This window comes from Nycticebus coucang, chromosome 10 (genome assembly GCF_027406575.1).
Source record: "Nycticebus coucang isolate mNycCou1 chromosome 10, mNycCou1.pri, whole genome shotgun sequence".
In the NCBI taxonomy this organism is placed as follows: domain Eukaryota; kingdom Metazoa; phylum Chordata; class Mammalia; order Primates; family Lorisidae; genus Nycticebus; species Nycticebus coucang.
Genome location: NC_069789.1, coordinates 99,933,765 through 99,945,563, shown reverse-complemented (window position 1 = coordinate 99,945,563; position 11,799 = coordinate 99,933,765). Strand labels below are relative to the sequence as shown.

The 11,799-nt window shown below is 46.3% G+C and overlaps 1 protein-coding gene across 2 annotated transcripts; it reads left to right on the top strand.

Annotated features, from left to right (window-relative positions):
* Positions 1-720: 720 nt before the first annotated feature.
* LOC128597714 (intelectin-1-like) lies at positions 721-7,864 on the top strand. Of its 2 annotated transcripts, none has more exons than XM_053608289.1 (8): positions 721-873; positions 1,001-1,064; positions 2,895-2,996; positions 3,882-4,129; positions 4,447-4,605; positions 5,053-5,173; positions 6,365-6,468; positions 7,589-7,864. In XM_053608289.1, exons 2-8 carry the CDS (start codon positions 1,007-1,009, stop codon positions 7,739-7,741), a joined length of 945 nt encoding a protein of 314 aa, XP_053464264.1. In that variant the 5' UTR covers positions 721-873; positions 1,001-1,006; the 3' UTR covers positions 7,742-7,864. The 2 variants fall into 2 exon arrangements, with proteins under 2 accessions (XP_053464264.1, XP_053464265.1); XM_053608290.1 differs by having other exon boundaries at positions 731-863.
* The last annotated feature ends 3,935 nt before the right edge of the window (positions 7,865-11,799 follow it).

Below are 11,799 nucleotides of genomic sequence, written 5' to 3'. Positions count from 1 at the left end.
TGTGAAACTGAATATATTAAATGTAAACATTTACATTTATTCTGAAATTATCACTTTTTGCTTTGTTGTTAAAATTTCCTTTCTCTATGAACTGGTGATTATAGTGGATACTGAAAATTTATTTTAAGAGACAAAGTCTCACTCGTCACCCAGGCTATAGTGCAGTGATGTCATTGCACCTCACTGTAATCTCAAACTCCTGGGCTAGAGTGACCCTTCTCTCTGAGTACTGGGACTACAGGTGCACCATCATACCCCAGAAATTTCTTTGTATAATTTGTAGAGACAGGATCTTGCTCGTAAGCAGGCTCAGCTCAAATTCCTGGCCTCAAGCTATCCTCCCGCCTCAGCCTCCCAAAATGCTATGATTATTTATTATGTTTAATTTTTTTCAAGTTTTTATTTTGCAAGCAAGAAGACACAAACAAAATCTCCAAACCAACTCTTGTCAGGGTCTCCATCTATTTTCTAAAAAAAAAAAAAACCCACACAGGTCCATGAAATTCCTGAATCTGTGAACAACGCAAGTAGGCTGGTAGATGACCTTTAGGATTTGTCCTCCAGAGCCTGCTAATTTGGAGTTATCAATGTATGGAGAAGCTGCCCTGAGATAACAAGAGGCCTCACCTGCTCTGGGCATCATACTAGGGGAGGGGGAAGCTGTAAAAGTGGGCCAGACCCACTGGGCTTTCTCCATAAAGGCCCCAGTGCCTCACCTACATCACTGGCCTCTGCAGAGGAAGATCCACTCAGCTGGCAGCTCTCAGCTCCTGGCTGTGGGAGGGAGGAGGCAGTTCTCTGTGCTGGAGGGACAGGCAGCTGAGACTCAGACTTGGTCTGAGGGAATCCTGATTTTGGCTCAGGTCTTCTTTGGTCCGTGAGATATATGCAATTTAAACAAAAGGCCAGGGGATTTTTGGAGTCCTTGTGGGATTGGACAGGGTGAGAAAAGAGATATAAAGATACTCAAGACAGTGGCCTTCATCTTGCTTTTTCTTAGATTACAATGACCCCACTGGGCTTCCTGCTGTTTCTCACTATGGCCACCAGAGCCTGGAGTGAAGGTAAGTCAGCACCTGGGGGATCAGCATCTGGGGGCTGCAGGACCCCAGCTCAGCTCTGGCCTGGGTGATTCCCAGGGTGCTGGTCTGTGCTGGGCCACAGTGGCTGTCTCTGAGATGCTCGCTCAGAGGGTGACTTGGATACAGGCTCAGTGCTGATGTCTGGCCCTTGTGGCATCTGGCCTACAGCAGTGAGGGTGTTGCTTGAGGCATGTGCGGGGTCCAGTCTGTGCCTCTGTGTGACCCTGATGGGGTTCTGATGAGAACTGGGTTCCCTCCAAGACCCTCTCCATGTATGTGGCCTTGGCCATGGGATTTCCATGGGAAGTGCACAGCCTTTCTTCCTCTATAACAGAAATAGTAATGGCATTTTAAAATTTGTATTCCTCTTCATTGTTATTTATTGACTTTTTTAAGTAAAGGCTATTTCTAAATATCTTCTAACATAATTGTCACAGAAAAACTTTATTAGCTATGTTCCTGGTCTGAGGAGTTCTGTTAAGTATAATTCCAAGGACATTCAACTATTAAGCACTGAGCTACTTACAAATACCTCTGACTTCAAAGCTTAAGATTGTTGTCATTCCTCCAGACCAGTGTTTTTCAACCTTTTTTACCTCACAGTACACATGAACCTATAGTTAAACTTCCACGGCACACTTGAATTATGTTGATCAAAAAAAGGAGTAAAAAAAAGAATATACTTACTGTGCTTTGAATGTGTTTCAAAAATAATTTAATTAATGATCTCTGAAAATGTTCACGGCACACCTGTGCTCCCCTCATTGCAGAGCAATTAAAAATCACTGCTTTAGATTTTGTGATATTTTGCAGCCTCTTCAGCCTTCAGATGAGTATATAAGTTTCTTCATTCTGTGCTTCTACCTGTCTCTCACAACTCCTTACTTCACACCCTATGTTTCAACCACACTAAGCTACTTACTTTTCTTTTTTTTTTTTTTAGAGACAGAGTCTCATTTTGTCACCCTCAGTAGATGCCGTGGTGTCACAGCTCACAGCACCCTCCAGCTCCTGGGCTTAGGCAATTCTCTTGCCTCGGCCTCCCAAGTAGCTTGGAACTACAGGCGCCCATCACATGCCTGGCTATTTTTTTATTGCAGTTTGGCCGGGGTCAGGTTTGAACCCGCCACCCTCAGTATATGGGGCCGGCACCCTACTCACTGTGCCACAGGTGCTGCACAGCTACTTTTCTTCAACAAGCTGTACTATGCTATATTTATCTTTCTTCAAGGTTTTTGCGCATGCCATTCTCCCTACCTTGAATTTCTTCTCCTTCTTCCTATTGATAAATCCTGTTTATTCTCTCAGAATACGCTAAAGTGTCACCTGGACTCTGTGGGAGGCCTTCTGTGACTAAGACCCCTCCCACCTCCCCCAGCATCTCACTCCAAACAACCCCCTGCCTCCAGTCTGGCCTCTCCATTCTCCATACTCACAGGGGAGTTTTTCTTTCCTCCTGAGTTTGTCTGCCTCTCATCATTTATTCTTCTCAATGTAATATTCTGTTGACTTGTCAGCAACTTCCTCTAAGGGCAGCTTGTGGGGAGAATGTAATTTCTTTGACTGCCTGGTGCTTAGGGCAGGGCTGGTGAGGGTAAAGTCATGTGCAGCAAGGCCTGCATCAAGCCCGCGCTGGGTGTTGGGTCAAAGCACTGAATGAATATGGTACTGGACACCTCTGGGCCCCACTCTCAGGCAACGTGACTCTGCTACAGTGGGCAGGGAGGTGAGGGGAGTTTGGGACTAGTGACAAGGAGAGGCTGGGACTCATGACAAACCAGCACTGGGAATAAAACTGTGCACATTCTCTAGAGAAGGCCAATATTTCCGACAAGGAGCGGACCTGTTCTTCTTGGCTTCCATCTCAGTTCAGAAGCTGCAAGGAAATCAAAGCGGAGTGCCCCCGTGCACGTGGTGAGTGAGGACACATTTAATCAGAGTACCACCAGGGCACTCAAGATTCTGGCCCGGGAATTTTTGTGTTAATGTTAAAAAATATTGTGGTAAAATGTATACCTTGCATAAGATTTTCCATCTTAGGTAATTTTACTGTATAATTCAATGGCACTAATGACCTTCAAATGTCGTGCAGCCACCACCACTGTCCATCTAGGGAACTTCTCATTAATCCACACAGAGCCTGTGTACCCACTCAGCCATAGCCCCACGTCCTATTTACCCAGCCCCTGCCCAAAACTCCTCTTTCTTTGAGTCACTATGAATTTGCTGTTCAGTCACTTCATGTAGGTAGAATCACACAGTATTTGTCTTTCTGTACCTACCTTAGTTCACTTAGCACAATGTTTTCAAGGTTTTCCGATGTTACAGCCTGGGTACTGTATTCATTTCTATCCATTGTGTGTATCTACATGTACACACCCAACCCCAACATTGTAGTTATTCATCCACTGGTGAATACTTGGATTATTTCTACCTTTGGTCCTGTGACTTACGCTGCAGTGAACACTGGCGTACAAAGCATCTGTTTGGGTCCCTGTTCCCGATGCTTTTGGGCACATACCTAGTAGTTCACTTGCTGGGTCATATGATAATTCCGTGTCTAACTGGATGAGGAAGGTCACTGGCCACTGTGTGTTTGGCAATTCTGCGATCTGCCTCAGTGACAGAAGCCTGTTCTTTTGAACTCAGGGGGATTCCAGAACCCCCAGTGACACCTGGTGAGAGAACTCAGGAAGGAGCCTCCAGCTCATGTTTCTAGTTCAAGGGCCTCTCTAGTCATGGGGCTGAGATGGCCCATGATCCCTCAGACAGGGAGACTCTGGCTGCTTCTCTCTGCAGATGGCCTGTATTTCCTGCGCACCGAGAATGGTGTCGTCTACCAGACCTTCTGTGACATGACCACTGCAGGTGGCGGCTGGACCCTGGTGGCCAGTGTCCACGAGAACAACATGGCTGGGAAGTGCACAGCGGGCGATCGCTGGTCCAGTCAGCAGGGCAACAGAGAAGACTACCCAAAGGGGGACGACAACTGGGCCAATTACAACACCTTTGGGTCTGCAGAGGCGGCCACAAGTGACGACTACAAGGTTGGTGCCGCTTCTCAGCCACTGGGAAAGGGTGAGGGGTTGAATGTGGCTGAGCACAGGTGCAAGAGGGAGGGTGGGATGGTGGGAATGTAGAAATAGGGCTGTAGGAGGAGAAAGATAGACTCACATGTCTTCATACAATTTCCTCCCGGCAGGGCAGTTAGGGACCTAAGTGGTAGGGAGTCAGCATCAGCTGGAAATGCAGCAGCCATCTGCCGCAGTCAGCCCCAGAACTGTCACCTCAGCTCAGGCTGCATGTGGGCCTTTGCCCTGTGGTGGTCTTGGTGCTGTCAAACTCACTGTCTGTGGCTTTGCAGAACCCTGGCTACTATGACATCCAGGCCAAGGATCTGGGCATCTGGCATGTGCCCAACAAGTCTCCCCTGAAACAGTGGAGGACCAGGTCCCTGCTGAGATACCGCACCAAAACAGGCTTCTTCGAGGGACTAGGACACAATCTGTTTGGCCTCTACCAGGTACACAGGGCTGCTGGCCGGGCTGGTTTTCATCGGTGAGCAGAGAAGCAAGTGTGTGAGGTGGACAGGAACCGTCTCTCACTGGGCCTGTCTGCCATGCCCTCCTCACCTCGATTTGCTAATGGCTCCTGTACTGGATCTCTCTCAGGAACTCTGAGCCAGGATAGAGAAAGGACCTGGGGAAGAGCACAGTTGGGGCTGGAGTTTGAAGGAGTGAGAGACAGAGACGGAGAATGAGTATGAAATGGTCTGGGCTGTGGGAGGAGCACAGCTTCCCAGTGACAAGCAGCAGCAAAAGGGAAAGATTCTGATTTTGACTGGTTTTGAAATAATCTCAGCTGCTGACAAAGCATTGTTTCCATCAATGAATGGCGGCATCTCCAGATCAAAATGCTGGTTAGGACAAAGCTACTATACTTGCTCAGGGACTTTTTTTCTTCCTTGCAGAAATACCCAGTGAAATATGGAGCAGGAAAGTGTTGGACTGACAATGGCCCAGCCATCCCTGTGGTCTATGATTTTGGTGATGCCAAGAAAACAGCATCTTATTACTCACCTTACGGCCAGCGTGAGTCCTTAATGCTCCTCTAATCTCTCACTGGGAGGAGTTTCAGTTATGATTGGATTCATTGAATGCATTCAGTCCTGTCAGGTGACAGTCATTTATCACCAACCTGGTTCTCCTGTGTGGATGTTCCCTGTGCTGTTCCTCATAGTCTGTGGCCTGTCTTTGGGTCTGAGCCACCATCTACCTCAGCTTAGGAACCTGAAGCTCTGAGAGGGTCAGGAGCCTGCTGAAATCACAGGGCATACATCTGAGGGAGCATGCACCGGACTGAGGAAATCTAGCTCCACACTCTTTACTCCTGAGAACCCCACAGTGAGGCCTCAGAGAGTGGTTAGGACTGGGCCAGGCTTGTGTACACAGGGCAGCACAACCAACCAGATGGTGAGACCTTTTATTTGTTATTTTGAGAAATAACCAATCATTATTTTGTATGAATCTAAAGTTTGCAGCTTAATATCTTTCACAGAGGCTGAGTGTATTCTATAAAATTCAAAGCTGCTATCATTTACAATTGGGATTTGAGATTTTAAAATAAAGGGGAATAAGAAAAAATGTAAACAGGGCTCAGCGCCCATAGCACAGTGGTTACAGCACCAGCCACGTACAACGAGGCTGCCAGGTTCAAACTGGCCTGGGCCAGCTAGACAACAATGACAACTGCAACAAAAAATAGCCAGGCACTGTGGCGGGCACATGAAGTCCCAGGTACCTGGGAGGCTGAGGCAAGAGAATCACTTAAACCCAAGAGTTTGAGGTGGCTGTCAGCTGTGACGCCATGCCACTCTACCCAGGGTGACATAGTGAGACTCTGTGTCAAAAAAAAAAAAAAAGAAAGAAAGAAAAGAAAAGAAAGTAAACAGGAACACAGTTGTATCTCCTAATTGCTGCCACTCTGCCCTGACGGGGTCCCATGGTGATTTTCCTGCACAGTTGAATTTCTCTTCATAAGCCTCTAGCCAATGAGAGGCCTCCCCTGAGGACTAGCTCTTGGTCCCTGGGTTGTGAATATGTCCTGCCTGGTACAGTTTAGGGCCAGGATGCACATCCATTGGTCACAGAGGTGCTGGACTGCACCTGTGTGGCTGGAGACTTGGGCAGTAGCTGAACTTTGGTATAGAGTCTCTGGCCTGTCCTAAAGAAGGCTATTTCCAGCATCTTTCTTAAATGGTATTTTCTACCTTTTCTTTACAGAGCAATTCACTGCAGGATTTGTTCAGTTCAGGGTATTTAATAATGAGAGAGCAGCCAATGCCTTGTGTGCTGGAATGAAGGTCACCGGATGTGACACTGAGCACGTGAGTCTCTGTGGGACCAAAGGTTCTATAAGGTTGAGTGTATCATTGAGTGCTGTATGTGTGTTGAGTGTGGTGTGGCTGTGGTGTGAGTGTATGTGTGGGGGGGGACATTTCCTTGCTCATTGTTGGGAGAGCTGTGGGACCCTTTATGGAGGTACAGACATCCTGTACCTTTGGGGACCAACATCGGGGGCTGAGGCTTCCAAAGAACCACTGCTGGGTGCTCAGCCTTTGGGATGACACATGCAGTTGCCTGGAGCTGCCTGTTTGTGTTTCTATGCACAAATATTCTGTGGGAGCCTTTAAGAGCTGAGATTCTTGAAGAAACACAAAGTGTTGTCTTTCTTCAACTGAGGTTCAGCTTCCAGCTAAAAACTGGGCCTCCTTACCCCTGGCAAGGGCTTGTACAGTTACATGGTATTAGTGTCACTGGAGGGTCCGAGCATCACCTTCTAGAAACCTTACTCAGGCCATCCCATCATGTGCCCGTGAGGATAAATAATGGGTGGGTATTGATGAATTTCAAAGATTTGAAATTGAATACTAGTTGAGTACAGAGGATGGAACTGAAGAAGTCTAGAATAACCTCCTGGTTTTCATTTGGGTAAATGAGTGTCATTTATTAGGTCAGGATGTCTGAAGGATGAATAGTTTGGGGTCCATGAGGGATATTTAACTCTGCTGTGGTCACATGGAGGTTAAGATTCTCATGAGGAGACCCAGGTTGGATTTCAAGATGTTCAGTGCAAGAAGTACCTGGATAGGACATGGAGATTTGGGGTCATACTGAATTGTCATAACTGACACCAATGTGGCCATGCAATTTATAAGACACAGGAAGGTCCACACTCTATGGAGGAGCAGCACTTAAAGAATTCCTGAAGGAAGGAATCTGCCAGGAATCTGAGAATGAATGTTCAGAAAAGTTGGAGGAAAGTCAGGAGCAGACAATGAGGTCCCTAAAGCTGAAGATGTAGAGGTTTCTATAGGAGGAATAGATCAGCACTGCTAGTGGAGGTCTGATCTTTGGTCTGATGAGGACCAAAGATTCCACTGAATGTTGCCATTAGGATGTCACCAGCCTCACTAGCAGATCTCTGTTCCTCTCCCTGTCTCCCAGCACTGCATCGGTGGAGGAGGGTTCTTCGCAGAGGGCAATCCCAAGCAGTGTGGGGATTTCTCCTCCTTTGACTGGAGCGGATATGGAACTCATGTTATTGCCAGCAACAGCCGGCAGATAACAGAGGCAGCTGTGCTTCTGTTCTATCGTTGAGAGTGCTGTGGTGGGGCCCAGCCCTCTTCTCCCAAACAGAGGATCCCGTGGATAGAGTACAATTTACCAACTAAATTGCTAATGACAGAGGAGAAGAAAATAAATCATATTGATTCAAGTGTTTCTTTGGTGTTTCTTTGAATTCTTTTAGGAGTTTTGAAAAGAATGTCTACCATCTGGCTGACTATATTTGAACCACTTTTGTGCTTGGCATGTGGGTTTAGGAATTCTGAAAGAGGAACATGCCCCCCTCCCCCACACCTTTTAGAGAGCCATTAAAGAGCCAGAGGAAGAAAGGGCAGGAGGAAGCATTTTATCCTAACCCTTCCTTACTCACATGGACTGATTAATTTGCATCCTCAACCTAAAGATTATAAAGAAGAAAAGAGTCCATTATGGTGGGTGCACCAAAGAACAAAGAGATATACCCAATATTCCCATCTAGTATATTTGAGCCTTAGTGTTTGGGGTATTCTCTCTCTCTCTCTCTCTTCAGATTAATATGAGGGTACATATGATTATGTTACATAATGTGCATTTTTAAGGTTATAATCCTAGTTGTAGTTGTGTCCTTCACCCAGGAAGTGTGCCAGATACCTGTGCATTCTACCTGTGGGGGGGAGTTACTCAACCCCTTTCACCCCTCCTACCCACTTGAATTTAATTGTATAGAAGCTCGATTTCACAAGTGCAAAGGTGTGGAAACAACCCAAGTGCCCTTCAACACATGAATGGATTAATAAATTGTGGTATTTGTATACCATGGAATACTATTTGGCCATCCCCCCATGTACTTGTGTGGAAAATGGAGAATATTGCCGAATTCCCAAGATTCTAAATTGAATTTCAGTTGAATACAGAGGAGGGGAGGAGAAGAAGTCTAGAATAACCTCATGTTTTCATTTGGGTAAACGAGTGTCATTTAGCAAGCTAGAGTGTCTGGATGATGAACAGTTTGGTTATATGGAGCTTGAGATTTCTATATGAAGACTCAGATTGGATTTTGAGGTCATTATCATAAGAAACATCAGGACAGAAGATGGAGACTTGGAATCTTAGTGAATTGTTGGTACCTGAAGCCAACATGGCCATGCAATTTATAAGGGATAGGGAGATATGTCCTCTATGGAGGAGCAGCACTTAAAGAATTTCCAAAGGAAAAGTCCAGCTAGGAAATCTGAGAATGAATGCTCAGGAAAGTTGGAGGAAAGTCAGGAGCAGACAATGAGGTCACTAAAGCTGAAGGTGTAGAGATTTCTACAGAGGAATAGATCAATACTGCCAGTGGAACATCTGATGAGGACCAAAGACTCCACTGGACATGGCCATTAGGATGTCACCAGGAGATCTGTCTTCCCCTCCTTGTTTCCCAGGACTGCATCAGTGGAGGAGGGTTCCCAGAGGCCTATCCCAGGCAGTGTGGGAATTTCTCTGCCTTTGACTGGAATGGATATGGAACTCAGGTTAGTGCCAGCAACAGCCGGGAGATAACAGAGGCATCTGTGCTTCTGTTCTACCATTGATAGTGCTGGGGTGGGGCCCAACCCTCTTCTCCCAAACAAGGTATCCAAAGGATGGAGAACAGCTTACCATCTAGATTGCTAATGGCAGAGAAGAGAATAAATCATATGGATTCAGGGGTTGGTGAATTCAGGGTTTTTGTGAATTCTTTTCCTAGAGCGGTGAAGCACTTTCAGAGTTTTGAAAAGAATATCTACTGTTCTGGTTGATTCTATTTGAACCACTTTTGTGTTTGGAATGTTTGGGCTTAGGAATCCTGATAGAAGAACATGCCCTCCCTGAACACCTTTAGGTAGCCCTTAAAATAGCCAGAGGATTAAAGGGCAGGGAGAAGCACTTTATCCCAACCCTTCCTAACTCACAGGGACTGATAAACTTGCATCCCTAACCTGAAGATCCTAAACAAGAAAAAAGTTCATGTTGGGAGTTCACCAAAGAATAAAAACATACACCAACACCCCTACCTGGTAGGAGCTAAAGTAGTGGGGCTTTCTTTTTAGGGAAAGACAGGGCTGGCAGCCTATGATGATAGTGACTCTCCTTGAGTGGAGCCTTCCCTGCTCCTGGGCTCCCATCTGCAGGGGGTTATTCAAAAAGGAGCCAAGTGGCTGGATCATCCTCAATGTGTAAGTGGTGCAGCTTAAATGAGGATGACATTAGTTCTGACCCATGACCAAATATTAGACATTTGATTGTGTTTCCTCTAGAGTGCAAATCTAATTGTAACAAGCCCTTCTGATTCTCCCCCACATCCAGCGTCAATTACCTCTCACTGGTTAAAATATGAAGGTAAAAGTTTTTAGGCCATATGGAAATTAGAAGAAGAGGAAACAGAGGAGAAGGGAAACGGGAAGAGGAAGAAGTTTGCTTTAAAGATATTTGGAAGAGTTCTCTTTGTTTAAACTAGGTTTATTTAGGCCTGGGTTTAGAATTGTCACTGTTCTCTCTACAGTCTTTCTTCTTTTATTTCACTTGTTTTCTGCTTTGCATTCTTTCCTGCCTTCTCTCTTACACCCATCCCCTTTCTCTAGGTAAATTTGTCTGCCTCTTATCACTCTCAGCTGCCCTTCCTCCAACTAAACAAGACAGAATGAGTTTCTGCCTCTCATCTGTGTTCCCCTGTGTGTGACCCACCTCCTGTGTGCCAGACACTGTTGGCTGAGAGTGCATAGAACAGTGGTGGGACAGATGAGTGAACAGTTTCATCTGTTTCACATACTCCTTTATTCATTCATTCCAACAATATTTATTGAGTGTGCACTGTCTCCTGGGAAAGGTGCTGAGAATACAGATGTAGAGAGGACAAATGAACCCAATTTTAAGCTGCAGGTAGCAGAACCCATGGGCCCTCTTATGCAAGGTGATAAGGATTCAAATGAGAGCCTCCCAGGGATGTGTGGGAGCACAGAGGAGCAGCCCCAAATCCAGAAAAGTATGGTAGGGGGGACTTCTCTGAGAAGGTGACTTTACCTTAATTCTCCCTCCCACCCTGGCATGACACAGAGATCTCTGAGCTGGGAAAGTATTCACCTGTCATTATTTCCATCATGACCCACCTCTGCTAAAGGAAGTTTTTAGAGTCCAAGCTCCAGAGTCAGGTATAATTAGTACCGCCCTGGTTCCCTAAATTCAGCTGACTTTTGAAAGCAGCATTATATGTCAGAGTCTCGGTTTCCTTATCTATAAAATACAGTTAATAGCAGTATAGTAATAATGTTCTCCTGTGTGGTTTTCATCTTACAAGTGGTTTTCATAAAAAATAAATGAAATGGAAGGATGGGTGGAGGGAGGGTAATCGGTAGGACCACACCTATAGTGCATTTTACAAGGGTACATATTAAATTTACTAAGTGTAGAATATAAATATATTGGATTAAAGATGGCAGCCGAGTAACAGCTTCCCTGCAACTGGGCATGGTGAGTCTGGGGAGATAAGACTCCAGGCATCTCTGGCTGGTGGGATCTGCCTATAATCATCCCTTTGAGGATACAGGGAGTCAGCAAGGCACTTCTAGAACCCAAGAGGAGGACAAAAACAGTGGAAAACTGGCAAGTGGTTGCATGTGTTCAATTGACCTAATCCCACCGGTAACCATAAGTACAAGCAGCAGTGAGACTGCAAACCAGAAAGGCCTTACCTGTGAACTGTTTTGGTGTTTTTGGACTTGGCACTCAGTTGAACTGCCTTGGGGAGAGCTTGAGCAGGAGTGCGGAGAACTTTGGGCATTGTCTAGGGCCCCAGACTGAGCCACTGAGCTGGGCCGCAGGGAGCCATTGTAGAGAACTGCCCCAGCAAGCTCCACCCTCAGGGTCCCAGAGCAAGGATCAGGCGGGACCTAGTAACCTAGTGACTGAGCTGCCTTACAGCCTTAACCCTTAGGTGCAGAGTGAGACGGTTTGGGCACACTGGAGACTCGGGCTGTTGCCCTGGGTAGAGTGCCGTGGGGTCACAGCTCATAGCAACCTCAAACTCCTGGGCCTGGCGCCACCTGGACCTCCATAAAAGCTGCGCCATGAACGCCAACCCATGACCTGCA